Here is a 16,709-nt window from a genome sequence, read left to right as displayed (position 1 = left end):
ATGAAAACAAAAAATGGCTATGGGGATAGGTGGGTTACGTATCTCTAGCTCTGCATTGAGCACTACTCATAGAACAATCTGGAACAGCGTTCAACGGCTACCTGTCATTTTGTTGTAGCACTGTTTATTTTAAATAGCAATAATAATTTCTGGAGCTGAATATTATCAGTCAAACTGAGGCTTGAAAGAACGAAGTTGGAAAATAGAGATAACTTAATCCATTGAGAAGAAGCTTTGTCAACACAAAGGTTGAGGAAAAGGTTGGGTCAGTACATTCCTTTCCATCATACCTGCACTCTGTTGCACAAACAGCCTTGGTAGCATCTTCTGGCCAGCAAGAAAAGTAAACTCTGTGGCTTGATTAGAAAGATAACTGTTTACATAAAACTTAAAATCCCACTAATATTACTATTTAATCTGTTGTTAAGTTCTTACTTCTTTTTTCCTTTTAATGTACTTTTTTCTTTCTTAAAGTTGACTTTTTTTTTCCATTCTTGTAAATTTCCCCCAGTGTATTCTCTTATTTCTTTACTACTTTAGTTCGTTCAAGTTTCTCACTGTATCACGCTTAAAAACTTTGTGTTGTCTCTCTCCTGTTTTTTCCTTTTGTTGTTGTTTTTGTTAATGCCCTTAAAACTGTCTTTCCTCATACCTGCTTTCTTCAAAATCTTTTTCTGCTCCTACTCCTGTTGCTGCTGTATTCATTGACACAAAACCACCTGTATTTTGATTATTTCAGCAGGACTAACTGCTCAGTCATGTCACCTCTTCTTAAACGGGTTTCTTCCTTTGGTTTTCAAAGTGATTTTAGAAGTTCCAGACAGATTTTACTTTGTGTTTTGATTCTGCTTCCCTGCTAGGCAAATAGTAGGGAGGTGAGAAGAAGCAGAATAATACTAGTGCTTCATTCTCTTCAACTTGTGAACTGTTAAATGAGTGAAACAGCTCTTACGAGCTTTTATTTTAGTGTTAAGACCGTAAAAAACTGCTTGAGCGGAAATATCATGTATGCTAATATCATTAAATATCATGTATGTTAATCGGCTACAATTCCAGCTGAAATTACAGAAAACTGATCAGGCATAATCAGAATTGACCTTAGCTGTTTCCTTAACTGCACTCTTTTGGGGCATCTGCTATTAATAGAGCTCTATTTCTTCTAGACTTTCTAAATGAAGGACTTCAGAAAATAAAATTTGAACTTTTTTTTTTTTTCCTTTTTTTTTTCACCTGAGTTTTCTGTGCATAATAAAGGAGTTAAGTACATACACCTTCTGGTTTTTGGCCAGAGATCTTGTTTATTTAAAACTTAATTTTAAGGGAAAGAAAAAACAAGGAAGAAGGTGTGTTACACACCTATTGAATGTGTTTGATGTAGGAAGGTAGCTTGGACACTATGAAAGTTCTTAATCCTTGAAAATGATGATAAAATTGTTCTAAGCAAAACTGTAGGGTTTATATGTGAGAGTATTGCTTTTGTTCAATGATGTCCTACACCAGCAGTTTTGTGATTACAGCTCTGTTAGTTAAAAATCGGAATATAACCATTTGAATTGGGAAGAGGTTAGTTATGAATATTTTAAGACACAGACATAGGAGGGAAATTTAGACCAATAAAAATGTGTCATCTTTATTCAAATGAATGTATTTGACCTGACTGTTCCTAAGATGGAGTGTAAAATAAGCTTGTTCATACCACCCTTTTCCTCAACTACACAGAGGGTAAAACTGGATCTCTCCCTGGCTTTTTGCTTTAATGCCATGTTCCTTACATTTCACAAAATACTATAGGCATGATTATCTAAATTATGTTCTATAAAGTGTATATTACACATTGTTAGATTGGCATGCAGTTGTCATGAGGTGTATTTTAGAAAAGCGTATTTGGATTCCATGTTCTTGAAAGTTTTGAACACTAAAAACCTGCTGAAAAGCAAGATAATGGGAAATTTTGGGAAGCAATGCAGCTGGAGACAGGTTATGGAGGGAGATATACGGGGAAATGGTTATGTTTTGCTTGTTTTCATTGCCTTTCTTTATAGCAGAGACATTTTAGCCGTTTTTTTATTATCTGGTGGGGGTTATCTATAAAATACATAATGTTCTTACAGAACCTTTTAAAAATCTAATTATATTATTTTAAAGTTGATAACATAAAATTAATTCCTTTGAAAATTTTTGACTGTTCACTGGTTTCCCCACACTAGGCTCAGGAATTACAAGCCAGAGTGCTTAAACGGGCTCAGATGGAACAGCTGGATGCAGTTCCTGTACAGAAACAGTTAGCAGCTGAAATTTGTGCTGAGATTGCAAAACATTGTACAGCCCAGCGAAACTATGAAAAAGCAATTAAATTTTATAAGGAAGCTCTTGTTCACTGTGAAACCGATAAGAAGGTCAGTTCTCTCTCTGACTATTTTGCATTGTTTTTCCATTCAGTTTTGATTTCTAGCATAAATTTTTCCAGTTATCCACAATGTAGGAGTATATTTGCAATTATTTCTACTTTACGATATACATGGAGCCTTGTACTTATCATGATAAAATAGTTGCATGTCCTGCTGGTTTCTGTCTCTTACACAAGCTCGTGATTCAAGTGGTGGTCTGCGTGCATCAGTGAGCCTGTCTTCATATTTCAGTTGAGGACATGTTAGGATACAGCACGGTAATAATGGATATTGTTTCAATCTTGCTTGTTGCTTGTCCTCTGGAATGAAGTCCCAGTGATTTTGGTTGGTTCAAATAATTTCTGTTTCTTCTGTGTCTGTCTTAGCAGTTTTAGACTTTTATCTGTAGTTGGTAGGATTCCAGTTTTAGTCACAAAATGTTGCTGTTGTTGAGGGGCGATTACTGCACTGCTTCTGTCTTCATTGCATTGTCTTCTTCCCACAAGCCTGCCTGTTGATAAATGCTGCTAAATTTGAGCTTATTCTTATCCTCCACTTCCTTCTTCTCCTTCCAATGCCCTAGGTTTGGGAGGTAAGAGAGGGGGCAGCAAAAGGCTAAGAAATTTATAATGATCACCAAAATTAAGTATCAATTCTAGTTCGGTTTTTTGGATTAAAAAAATACATATTTTTTGTCAGATTTCCATGATTTTTCGTGTGTGTGTTGTGTATTTATGTGTATGTGAAGACTTCTTATTTTGCTGTTTCTTATGGCACAGCTGTCAGACTAAGCAGTTGCTAAATTATCAGCTTATCACCTGGTTTTAATATTTGACCTCATATGTTACGTTTTAAGAATGTAGGTCCTTCCTAAATCTACAACTTCAGCATCTTTGAGACGGGCATCTTGTAAGAATGATGAAGGAGAAGAAAAATCAATTGAGAGAAGAATATCCTTAAAATAGTCAGAGGAGTGTGGCTTCCCCATTCTATTATTAAGAGCAAGGAGTCTACGTGTCATAGTATAGATACAGCTATGGCTTCGTGGTATGCCATCCCACTAATTAAGGATCAAAGCCTTAATGTGTTGGGTTTTTTTAACTCGACACCAATATTGAATAGCAGCATGGCATTTCCCTTCCATTTATGCTAAAATCATGTTGTTAAAGATTCCCATTGTTACAAGATGTGCTGTGTGCTGACATTTGTACTGAATATCTCTCTTAGATGCACTTATTGGACGTTCTTGTTTTAATGCTACTTTGCTAGCAATACATATAATGACATACTAACTATATATGACATCTTAGAAAACCTTAGACTATATTTCTGATTAAGAGCTTGTTTCCTTGAAAGCGAAGTACTTTTCATAGTATCATAGTAAAGTTAAGGTTGGAAGGGACCTTAAAGATCATCTAATTCCAACCCCCCTGCCATGGGCAGGGACATCCCACTAGATCAGGCTGCCCAAGGCCCCATCCAACCTGGCCTTGAACACCTTCAGGGATGGGGCATCCACAGCTTCCTTGGGCAGCCTGTTCCAGTGTCTCACCACTGTTATGGTGAAGAAATTCTTCCTAATGTCCAGTCTAAATTTTAAAATTCCTTAAATTTATACATGAAATATTGGAAATGCCTTTGAAGCCATCTGTACCTTGTTTCATCAGAACAAAATCTCCTATATTCTGGGCAATGTAAACCAAACCAGATTTAAAATGAATTAAATTATTCAGCTGAATGTGAAGTGATTGCAGTCCATGTCATAAGGGGTTTGGGTTGCATTGTTTCATTTTACGTAGTTAAATCTGGTACCCTACTTCATTTCTCTGACCAGATAAGAAGGAATGCAATTTCCAAATGCAGAGTTGAAGTGGATCACAGACTGCACCAAGCACATCATTTCACAGTGTCATTGTTTTCTGGATTGGAGTTGAAAATTTAGAGACCGCTTCCAGTCACTAGAATCTAGTGTAAAAGCCCAGTTTAAATGGCATTCTTCTCGGACTTGCCCAAGGCAGGAAGTGTTTCTTGACTAACAGGTTGCTTTTCAGTCTTCCACTGTTACACACATAAGGACAGTGACTTGAAGAAAGCTTTCATAGTTTAATCTTACATGCATGTTATCTCCATATTGTTTCAGTGCTTACTCACCTGCCTTTCTGCCTCAGAATTATATAGTATATGTTTGAATATGTAAATAACAGGAAGTAGGAAGAAAAGAGGGTTTTAAATATTATGGAAGTAGCCTTCATATCCTTCTAGAATGTTCAAAATACTGTTTTGATTCAGAAATGCCCTTCACAAGGGTAACTGGAGAGGGATGCAATTATAAGTGCCTCATTTTGAAAATAAAATCAAAACACCATTTAAAATTAAGCAGAAGTCACATTGCTTTACTGTTTGTCTGCTGCCGATTTTACTCGGTGATTGGTTTAACTTCCATTTACTTCAATGGGAACTTGATTAAATTTGTGGCAACTCTTGTGTTTATAACCTTTTCTGTGGCATTTTATTCAGAGTAGTCTATGATGGGACTTCAGCTTTAAGGATGCATGTTTATGTACTTTTCAGTTTGTTAATATTTGTTCTGCAGTTTTGCCTCCGAAATGAAACCATGCACAGTCCTAATGTGGTAGGTTTGGAAATGCAAATAAGAAAACTGTTTCTGCTGGAATTTGCTTATACTCTAAACCAATCGGTGAATGTTAATGAGGTATTTGCTTCTGTCAGTGGATTCAAAGCTGTATTTACATTTTTTCCCAAGAAAATTCTTCTTGCCAAAATACCATAGTTTTCAGAGCAGTACTATCTGAGCAGCTCTGCTTTCAGTGTACTTCAAAATATCCCTTCGAAGAAGAAAACTTTTCTCTGTTTTAAAGGTAACGAAGTGGAAATGAGTTAAATTACTTGACCAAAAGCCCGTTGGACACAACAGAAAAAGCTCTCCCTTTAGGAGAGAAATAAATTTTCCACGAGGCTCTGAAATCTCAGGTTAATACTCATAGAAGTGAACTGGCTTTCTTCATCCTTGAATTACATATAGTTAAATGTTTTATTCTACAGGCAATGTTGGAACTTGCACGTCTATATCTTGCACAAGATGATACTGATGCCTGTCAATATCAGTGTTCCTTACTGCTGAAGAATGACCAAGATAATGAAGCAGCAACGATGGTATGTGCTATTACACTACTCCCGTATTGAAGTTTTTTGAGGTCTGTGTGTCTGCAATGTAGTTAGTGGATCCATAAAATACTATTTTTAAGAAAGCCTACAGCTTCTGATTTCCAAAACCATGTGAAAAAAACATTGTCATAAAATGTTTTTATGATGGATGATGATTCAATATGAAGTTTCTAGCAATCATAGCCTTTGTTTTATCTCAACGTAAAAAAAAAAAAGTGTCTTTAAAAGTACTAGTAGAGGAAAAAATAGTAGTTGTGAAAATGACTGAAGCATGGCTTAATGCATGTTCTAGTAACAGTTGACTAATGGTCAGTGAAGAAGTTATTTTTACAGCACAGTAATATTAAAGCTGGTATCTAAAAAAGCTTCCAGAAGAAAAGAACAGTATACTTAAGGTGGCTTTACATCCTTATGCAGTCATAGTTAATCATATCCCTACTTAACCGTTTCTAATCACAGCTGCAGATTCTCTGTGTACTTCTTGGCTTAAAAGACAGTTCAATAGATTAACTTTTGCATGAACACATTACGAGTGAAATTATTTTAAGGCAGGAATAATTTCTTTTCTCACAGCAGTCTAATATCTTGAATTGATCCCAGTATGGTGCAAAAATTAAGATAACAGCAGTCTTAACATACGTTACTAAATCTTCTCTTTATTAGCTAGCTCTTAGTGGAGAGAAACTATAATGAAATAATTTCTTCTACTTCCACTGCTGAACTGGGCTATCATCTTTCTTTTTACCTAACTTTAAACTAACTTTGTTTTTCTGTGTGCTTCATCTGCATTTGCGGGAATTAAAATCAGGAGTAAAACGATACAAATAAAACCAAACATATTTGAAAGGTACATCAAAGTGGTTTATTCTCCTTTAATTTCTACCTTAAGTGAAGAATTGAGTATGAGCCTGTACCTACTTGTTCATTATTATCCTGTGTGTCTGTACATAGAGAGTGATTATTTTCCAGAGAGTAATGAAAAACACAACACAACTCAGTTTGCTGCTTGTGCAAATCCTGCAGCACTTAAAAGCTATAGGTTCAGCTCCCTGCTTCACAGAACTAGAATTCACTGTAAACCACAATTTGTAATATTTTGTTTATTTTCTCTAAATTGGTCAATATTGTAGATGATGGCTGATCTCATGTTCAGGAAGCAAGATTATGAACAAGCTGTCTTTCATTTCCAGCAGCTCCTAGAACGCAAGCCAGGTGAACATTTAACAGTGGTATTTCTAATTCTTTCTGATAGATAGTTTTAATGAGATAGGGGAGTAAATATCTAAAAAATACTTTGTATGATGAAAAAGGAATGTGCTGCTTATAATGTAATAGACACTAAAACCCAAGACCATTACTGTTAACCATAAAGCTATTGTCGGGGAAGATGAGAAAATTGTTTTCCGTAGGTACAGTAATTTACTTTGCTGCAGTGTAAGGTGAGGTGCATTGTTTACCTCAAGCAAAATATAGCTAGGGTGTTATTTACTTTTAACTGTAAAGCACTTTCTCTTGTGTTTGAGATATCAAATGCATAAACACAGAGACAGCATTTTATTTTAAGAGTAATCAAGGAAACTTGTCTCAGACAGGAAAAAAATGTTTAGCAATTTGCAAATTATGACCAGAGAGAAAGCTGGTAGGAATAGTACTGTAGTGAATGTAAAGCTTTCTATTGGACTTCATGAAAGAAGCTGTGCGGGTATAGCTAATGTTTTTTGTCTGAGTGCTTTTGAAAGTGAAGTACAATTATACTTACATTTATAAAGGTTTCTATAGAGGTATTGCAAGTATTGCATGTTATCTTCATTCTTCTAGCTGTGGTTACTATGTAGTATATCTTATTTATTCCACCATTATCATTTAAAAAAAACCCTCGAGACAGGCTCTTTATTTCTTAACCTATTCATACAGCAAATAACTAGAATTACAATGTCCTAATTATTTGTGTATTTAGATAACTATGCAACCCTCTCACAATTGATTGATCTGTTAAGAAGAGCTGGGAAACTAGAAGAAGTCCCAAGATTTCTATTAATGGCTGAAAAACATTCTTCCAGAACAAAGCTTGAACCAGGATTCCACTACTGCAAAGGATTATATCTTTGGTACTTGCAGTTATGATTAAGATAAGGGTCATTTGATTAAGTAGTACATATTTAACTATTAACTTTTTTATCATCCATTATCATTCAAAGGTGCTATGTGTAGTGTGATAAGTAAGTGATAAGAAATATAGCCCTACTTTCTTAATGACTTATGGTGCTAGGATTTTAGAAAAGGTCTCTTTTCCTCTTCTGAAAAACTTTCCAATGAGCTTCTCTTTAAAATGAAGCTATTTTACCCTCTCACACACATCTTTTATGTTTCCTGCTTGTTAAAAAGGATATTCTTGCTGGGTCAATAATATAATATTACTTACTTTCAAATTTTAGACTTTATCGGACTGTCTGTAGTCTCCAAAAACCAAGTTCATGGTGATAGTATGCGTGCTGTTCAAACCTTGTGTTACCAGTTCTGCAAGTGTGTTATCTGTTTTTAAATATTTGGGATTTTTTTTCTTGGCATTTGGGTTGGATTTGGGGCAGTGAATTTTACTTGCCCAACTTTAAGTATTTTAATTATCTGTCTAGGTATACAGGTGAACCAAATGATGCGCTCCGGCATTTTAATAAAGCTCGAAAGGACAATGACTGGGGACAGAATGCAGTCTACAACATGATTGAAATTTGTTTGAACCCAGATAATGAAACTATGGGTGGTGAAGTCTTTGAAAATCTGGATGCTGACATAGGGTAAGTGAATGAAATAAATATTGCTTGGGTTCTGCTGTCATCCCCTTGCTCTGCTGCCTTTTAATAATGTGCCTTGATTTAAGTTGTTGAAACTTTGAGTTCATTTTATGTTTGATTATTCTACTTACTACATTGTGAGAGACCATCTTAGACTGCTAAAGGTCAGTCTCAAGCAGAAAATATATAAGATTTTATCTGGAATCGCGGTCACTTGCAGTGTTTAAAAAAAAGGTTTTAGGTTGGAACTTCTGTCATTACAGAAGAGAATTGATGTAGAATGCCTATATAACTGAGCCCTCTTGTACAAAATAGCATGCCTTTGGCATGGAATAGGTACTAACTCATAATTAATTTTATGAGCTTTTATAAACACTTCCTTTCTGAAAACAGTAATTCAACAGAGAAGCAAGAGTCTGCACGGTTGGCTGTAAGAACAGCAGAAAATCTTCTAAAGGAGCTCAAGCCTCAGACCATTCAGGGTCACATTCAACTGCGAATCATGGAAAATTATTGTCTCATGGCAACCAAACAAAAAGCAAGTGTTGAACGAGCGCTGAACACTTTCACTGAAATAGTAGTGGCTGAGGTTAGTAACCTGTCTTATTTCCTCAGTCTTCTCTTTCACACTTAATGGTGTTTTCTTCAATTTGTCTCGCAGTTTACATTCAGGAATCATGGCATGCATTATTATTCTTTGTTCAAAGGAATTTTTTACTCTATAAGAGAATATTTTATATAAAATTTGAAAAAAAAACCATGCCAAAGTAACATCTTTTAGAAGTTTTCAATTGGATTGCAAGTTTCTAACTCAACTAAATGCTAATACTACCAGTTAGTGAGATGTGTTAGGTTTGCTGCATTTGCTTTTTAGTTCCCAGTATTGCCAGCAGCATGCCTGGTGCTATAAGTCTATGCAGTACTTTCATTTTGTAAGCAAGAACAATTAAATATAAGTAGCCTTCATGTACTTCATGGCAATTTAAATTTCAGGACAGAATCATCCATCTGCTTAAATTTCATCCTTACAATGGATGAATTCATTATTTTATAGCTACTTGTAGTCATTAGCTTTAGGATTAATAGCGAATACTCTCTTGTTACCAGCACCTTACAACGGATTTTTATTTAAGCACAAGTAGACATATTAAGTCCATCAAAATGCCAATAACTATTTAAGTTACTACTACCCATTAATCGTATGATAAACTGCCGAGTATACTGATGCTTATCAAGTATAAGGCAGTTCTGAGATTACTCTGCGTCCAGTACTGGCTTCCCAGTCCTTCTCGGAATTGTTCTGAGGTCCTGTAAATATGAAATGTTCTTCACATATTGACGCAGTTCCAGCAGGAAGAAAGTGCGTGTCTATTTAGTCTTCTCTCTAGGGTCACACAAAATATACATTTTTAATCTTTTCAGACTTCAGAGTTTATTGACTCATGCTAGGTGTGACTGTTGAGGGAGTGCAGGAGTAAGCTGATCATTACATGGAATCATTTTTAACCAACTATGGCAAGCCTGTTTATAGCATAACCCGACAAGGAGGTATAGAGGCAAAATACCAATAGTGAGCCAGCAATACTGAGAGGGAGAAAGCAGCTTTTAAGTTAGCTGCTAATAGAACTACTCTCTGCATTTAGGAAGCAGTTTCGGGATATGAGCCCCATTCTTATCTATACTCCATGATAATAAGGGCATGATTTTAAAAATCAAACTTGCTCCTGCACTGAGGTTCTTGCGTAGAATGGTGACTTTTAAGAACCCCGTTGTTTGCTACATGTAGCTTTTAGATACAGGCAGTTTAGACTGAGATTTTTAGGAGCTGTACTCCTAATGGTAGGAATCTGTGTCCCTATTATTGGCATTTGACAGGCACTTCTAAAAACAGAAAATATCACTTGTGTTGTAACTTAAAGTGAGTTCAGTTTCTATCTGAAATATTTATTTGCCTATCAGAAGGATACGTTGTAGTAATAGCAGAATGTTTCTTGTTGAGATGAAATAACTGTGGATGCTTTCAATGTTTCCTGAGCCTGAAGAAGATGGTCTTGAGTCCAAAGTTACATTCAGCCTTATACTTATTTAACATGGTGTTTATCATGACTAGTCTTAGACATAGTCATAGCACTAGATGGAAAACATGTTTGTAAGATTGTATGTTCTAGTTTTATTTCTCAAGATTTAGCTTTTAGTTTAGTTTTCAGATACCTGATGAAAGTCTTATTGAAAAAAAAAAAAAGGTAAAAATTAAAAGCCATAAAAAAACCACCAAGCAGTCACTATGCTTTTTACTGCAGAAAGATCACATACCAGCAATTTTGGGAATGGCCACAGCCTACATGATCTTGAAACAGACTCCACGGGCCAGAAATCAGTTAAAACGGATTGCAAAAATGAGCTGGAATCCCATTGATGCAGAGGAATTTGAAAAGAGTTGGCTTCTGCTTGCAGATATATATATCCAGTCTGCAAAATATGATATGGCAGGTGAATTATTAAAACGATGCCTTCGTCATAACAGGGTAAGTGACAATAAACGTAACCTTAGTAACTTTCTATTTTAATTCATCTAAATGTTTAGGTTTCCTCTGAAACATGATTTCAAAATTTATTTTTCCAGTTGCCCTCTATTTCACTTACTAAGGAGGGGTAGACCAAAACAAGTCATAAGCCAGCAACTTTACACTGGGGGGTAGTAAATGAACTTGTGAATGTTGCTTAGTCATTTTTATTCATACGCTTATAGTATTTATAATAACTATGCAAGTTTTAGCTGTGGTGACAGCAGAAGCTTAAGGTGTTTATGGAATGTCAGAGATGCATTTTACTCTGTCTAAAACTGATGAAGATGGAGACAGATGAATTTGGTGACTTGCTCTATTTATTAAGAGATGTTATCCTCATATCTTAAAATGTGGTTTTAAACATTTATGTTCATAAGGGTACTACTATGCAGGAATTTTTTTAATGCTAGTGTCAATCCTCTCCTGTGAAAATACTGTCTGGTAGATTGTCTGGAGGCAAGCTCTGATGTTTTTACCTCAAGGTTTCTGAGCGGGCAAGCTGCCCAATACTCAATACAAAGATCATAGCGCTTGTGCTTATTTTTCATTTTGTCCTTTTTTGCTGACCACATTTCCCCACCTACATGCTTCACTTTCCTTCAGGTGAGACACACCCAATAGGGTTAGTCTTCCATAGACACTATGCTGGAGGTTCTGGAGAGTGTTTATAGTGTACAGATCTGGTTTAGGAAAGAGCCTGATGCTCTACATTTCTTTTCCTGAATCCATCATTAGAGAAGGCATGGTTCATCATTCAGGTACATTTCTGCAACCTCCTTGTACAGCAAACTTCTTTGAACTTGTACTTTTTTAATTTGTAAATATAAAGTTAAGAGGCAGCTACAACCGTTGTTGGTATAATGGTATCAGGTACTTCTGCCCCTTAAAATAAAATGTACTTAATTTCATTTTTACAGAAAATTAGTTTGAATTTAGTTAAGGAAAAAAAAATCTACCTTTAGTCAGTTACACATTTGTCCAGATGAAGTTGCAAAAAAATTTGTCCAAGACAAGTTGCAAAATCCATACCACTGGAGGATAAGCATGAGACATCTCCCAGAATAAGATATATCTTGAAATATATAGTCTGTTGAGCAGTTACATAACACAAATGACACTTTGTTGCAGAAATTCACTAGCAGCTCTAGAAACATAGCCTATCAAGTTTGAGACCCATGCGCTGTTTGATAGGAAGGAGGGTGGCAAATTAGAAGTCTGCAACTCTGGTTTCTTAACAAAGCACAGTGAAGATACTGAACTTTCTCCATCTTGCAGGCTAAGCAGGAATTGTATTATATAAACAGATATTGAATATTTTAGATCTGAAGATATCTTTTCAATTCACATGATACTTTGTGTGATATTCTCTAATTTGGAAGATTCTATCAGGTTGAGAAAACATGTTATGATGAATTAGTTTTTAGGATTGTTTTTAGCAGTCAGAGTTGAATGATGTGGGGATATATATACACAATTGAAGTAAATATGTTAAGTGAAATCTTCATAAAAGCATAGTATCTTATAATATGGGTTTGTTTTGATTTTTAAGAGACTTTGGTTAGGTTAGTAAGATCCCAATTTTTTATGAAATTAGTGTTTCTTACTGATTACTCTTCTTTATTTTGAATTTTTTGTTTTGTTTATCACAAATGAAATGAGTATATTTTTATTCTCATCTTCCAGACATTCCTATACTGCTTATCCCAGTATGACATGATCCAAAAGCTTTTCATGAGTAGATTTTGGAAGCCTAATTGAAATAGTAAAGTTAAAGATGAAGCATAGCTTATGTACAAACATATTTTTGTTCTGCCTATGTAAAAAAAAATGCGTATTTTCATAAATGCTTCATTTCCATCCTGAAAATATTTGACCTATTGGCAGCATGAGAATATAAGCCATTCACAGTAAGGCTGTATGGTAGTTGGGATTTTGCTTATTTTCATAATTTTTTTTCCTGCTTTATGTCCTAAATATAAGACTTCTGTATGAATTGCTGTATCTTTCATACTAACTTTTATTATGGAGTTAAACTGATTTATGTGCATGTGTAACATAAGCAAGGTTACTATTTTAATCTAGTGCTTAATAGATTTGGAAGCTGTTTTTCAGATGCTTGTAACTTACCACTTGGAGTTACACAAAATGAAATATTTTGTGGTTGATATTCTCTTCAGGACATTTGTGTTTGTATTTACTTTTAAGTGGAAAATTATAATGTAAAAGAGTTTCCAAAAATAGGGCTATGGAAATACCTTTTTAAGAAAAAGTGAAACAAACAATATTTGTGGAAGATACACCACTTTCCACCTGGACTCGTAACCCTGCTGGCTGCTGTAGGGTTGTTATTAGCTGGGAGAGGTGTCCACAGGGTTTCTGGAGGCTCTAAATATTTTAGAGGTAGTTGCAGTATCCTCTGCCATGAACTCTATACTTGGCTCAGAGTAACTTAGGAAGTCGCTGTGCAGAATTCTGTATAAGTGATTTGCATTACAGATGTTCTAAATCAAACTATTTCATCATCAAACTCGTTATAGTGCAAGTAGTATTATGCTTTCTGGTTGTACAGATTTGAAGTATTTAAGTAATTAATGTCAGTATTATTATATATAAGCTTACCTAAATAAAATTTTGAATGAATGTTTCTATTTTGCAGTCATGCTGCAAAGCTTACGAATACATGGGATACATAATGGAAAAAGAACAAGCATATAAGGATGCGGCAATAAATTATGAGATGGCCTGGAAATATGGAAACCAAACAAATCCAACAATAGGCATGTATATATGACTCATGTATGATTTCAGGCACTACAGAGGAATGAAACAGCTGCCCTTTCCAGTAAAAACTGCTTTTAATTTTTCATAGGGATAGAGTATCATTGTTTTTTCACATAAAAACCACAGAATAAAAGTGATTAACTGGAAACTTGGGATACTATTCCCAAGTAGTATTTACTTTTAAGTAACTTTTTACTACTCCGATTTAAATGGTTAATTGAAGTCATTACTAAACTGTCACATTTTTAACCTATTTTAATATAGGAAACACTTTACAAAAAGAATACATAGGATGAAATGCCCTTTCTTACTCAACAACTAGAGCCGGTCTCTATGTCTCGAGGCTGGTGGTTTATATGGATTCTGTTCCAGATTGTGGGCTAGGCTTATGGCCCCTCAAAAATATATACTTCTTTCGGCCTTCAATCTGTTGTCTTTTGTGTGCTAGGTTTTTTAGTGTTAGGGTGAGATAGCATCAACTGGAAAAACAGTGTTGTTTTTAGCAGGATTGTAAATATGACCTGCCATACATTTTGTTTCTGTAACTGTAACTCCTGGATGCTGCAATGGTTTGGTTCATGATTTTATGTTTTATAAACTGTAAATTAGTGTTTTGTTAGTGGAGCTAAATGTTTTTGGTTTATCTCCTGTGTTTATAAGGCAGCTAAAGATCTGAAAATGCCCGTATATGCATGGCTTGCCAAAACTAGATGTTACCCTACGTACTGTGAGTCAAAAAACCCATAAATAGGATGGTCAAAGCAGACATTTGAGATGACAAAATAGAAATGAAAATGACTGATAGAAATCTGACTTAGGTAATAGGGGAAAATCTCTAGGTATCTAAGTAGTTGTTCCTACTGCAGACTAGTGCATGAATGTCTTGGCTAAGATGTTGCAGTTGTTGATTAAATGAAATGTATTAGAAAGAAGTTTCAATAGTAAAAAAGTGTGATTTCTAGAGTTTGTAGAGATCATAGATAAGGACCTTTTGCTATTTTGAAACCCTCTGAGAGGGTAGGAATTGAGCAAACTACAAAATCATTTGCTCTCTGGACAGAAGAATGCTTTAGTGAAATTAAACTGTGAAACAATCTTGCATACAAAAAGTGAGATGATATTGAAGGTACTATGTGCACACTGTTTCCTGGTTTTGCATACAGCACTGTTAGAATTGTTATGTATTAAAATTAAAATGGTTAAAGCAACGCAAACTGCGTCTGGCAAGTAAAACTGTATAAACAGGTATCGGATCCCTTGTACTCATTTGTTAGTAAGGATGAGTTCAGAAATGAAAGATTTAATATTTCCAATTTTGGAAATTGGATTCTTATAATCTTTTTTTTCCCTCAGGCCTAATCTCTGTCCAGGTTGATATGCTTGAGCCATACCTTTTACATTGAACATACTGGCTGATGTGTTGCTATGTGACTTAGCTATTCCATTGTGACTTTTTTTTTATCAGTGGTCTGCTGACAGTGGAACAGAATAGCATTTTAATTCCCTAGTTTGTTATTGCTATCCTGAATTTTTTTTTTCCTTCTTTTGTCCTTTAATAATGGAATTGCCTTTATAGAGGGACACTGTATTGTAGGTCACAGAGAGAAACTCTGTGGGGTACCTTGTAATTGAAAGAGGACAACTATTATGTATCCTCTGCAGTAACTCAAGCTCTCCAGAATAATGCCTTCTTCTGATTCAAACATAGCCATTGGTGTGTAAGGCACTCTTATTTATTTCTTGAAGTGACCTTCAGTAGAAATTTTGATCTTTACAGGTTTAGGTGAGGGAATACTGGAAAATAAACATCCTAACTATAGAAGCATACAGTAACCAAAATGAATTTGAATGTGGTATTTCCTTTATTCAATACAGAAGCTGAAACTGTCACCTTTTTTCCCCCCATGTTTCTTACAGGATACAAGCTGGCTTTCAATTATCTGAAAGGAAAGAGATATGTTGATGCAATTGATGTTTGTCATAAGGTAGAATTTGCATATGTACTTAATATTTAAAACTGTAGCAGCAATCATTTACATAATGATCCTTTTTTTTGGTTGAGTTTAAGTTTCAAAAATGTACAGCTTAATGTCAGAAAGATGCCCTGTTTGATAAATTTGATGAAAACACATTTGATTAATCTACATAATCTGCTTTATCCTGAGCTTCTTAATCACCAGGTAAATAAAGAGTTGAAGCAGCTAGCTATCATATGTGAAAGCAGATTCAAATGGCAGCACCTTCTTTTGGCCCTGTGGTTACAACTTGATAAATCTATACAAAAGTGTAGCTGAAGAAGTTAATCAAATGTTAATACTGGAAGACACTGTTAGAAAGTAACTGCCAGAATTATCTTTATATGGTCCAAACATAAACAGAACAGATGCAGAATGAGATGAATGGTGACTATTACGGAAGCAGAATGAACATTATGAATTAATAATAATTATTATTTATTAATTATTATATTATTAATAATTATTAATAATAATTATTATTAGTTATTTATTAATAATTATTATTTATTAATAATTAATAATTATTATTAATGATGAATATATGATATTTGTTCTTCTGGGGGAAATAAAGATGACTAGAAAGGACAAATTGAATGGATGGATAAGGGAGAGGAGAGAACTGAAGGTAAAGATGAAGTGGGTAATGTATAGTAAGAAGGAGCCTGAGGAAATGAAAAATTAGAGTAGTTTATCGTTGCAGAAAAAAAGTTGACTTAAAACCTTGGAAATGTCTGCAGAGGTCACTGTCCTGAATGCAGGCATTTCAAGCCAGAGGCTTCAGCCCTTGACCTATGTGTCTTCCGCGCCAAAGTGACAGGGCAGTGTGGAAGGGAAGCAAGGTGTCTGTGATAAAGCTGTTCTTGACCTCTGTACCTGGTAGCCTTTAGCCACAGTTAGATTTATTTATGTTGTCTTAAAACAAACTGGTCATGTTGTTATTTTAGTTTTAGAATGTGTAAGCTCAGTGATGAGAGAATA

The 16,709-nt window shown here is 34.9% G+C and overlaps 1 protein-coding gene across 2 annotated transcripts in view; it reads left to right on the top strand.

Annotated features, from left to right (window-relative positions):
- The window catches only part of TTC21B (tetratricopeptide repeat domain 21B), a 42,321-nt gene that overhangs the window by 24,296 nt on the left and 1,316 nt on the right, over positions 1 to 16,709 (top strand). For both annotated transcript variants that reach the window (XM_054069225.1, XM_054069226.1), the window contains 9 exons: positions 2,208 to 2,396; positions 5,451 to 5,561; positions 6,704 to 6,785; positions 7,531 to 7,681; positions 8,207 to 8,368; positions 8,759 to 8,954; positions 10,666 to 10,890; positions 13,589 to 13,709; positions 15,631 to 15,698. In XM_054069225.1, coding sequence (XP_053925200.1) covers positions 2,208 to 2,396; positions 5,451 to 5,561; positions 6,704 to 6,785; positions 7,531 to 7,681; positions 8,207 to 8,368; positions 8,759 to 8,954; positions 10,666 to 10,890; positions 13,589 to 13,709; positions 15,631 to 15,698 — 1,305 coding nt within the window. The remainder of the gene's footprint in view (positions 1 to 2,207; positions 2,397 to 5,450; positions 5,562 to 6,703; positions 6,786 to 7,530; positions 7,682 to 8,206; positions 8,369 to 8,758; positions 8,955 to 10,665; positions 10,891 to 13,588; positions 13,710 to 15,630; positions 15,699 to 16,709) is intronic.

This window comes from Cuculus canorus, chromosome 6 (assembly GCF_017976375.1).
Source record: "Cuculus canorus isolate bCucCan1 chromosome 6, bCucCan1.pri, whole genome shotgun sequence".
Lineage (NCBI taxonomy): Eukaryota > Metazoa > Chordata > Aves > Cuculiformes > Cuculidae > Cuculus > Cuculus canorus.
The sequence above is the reverse complement of the archived record's forward strand: the minus strand, read 5'-3'. Positions and strand labels throughout refer to the sequence as shown.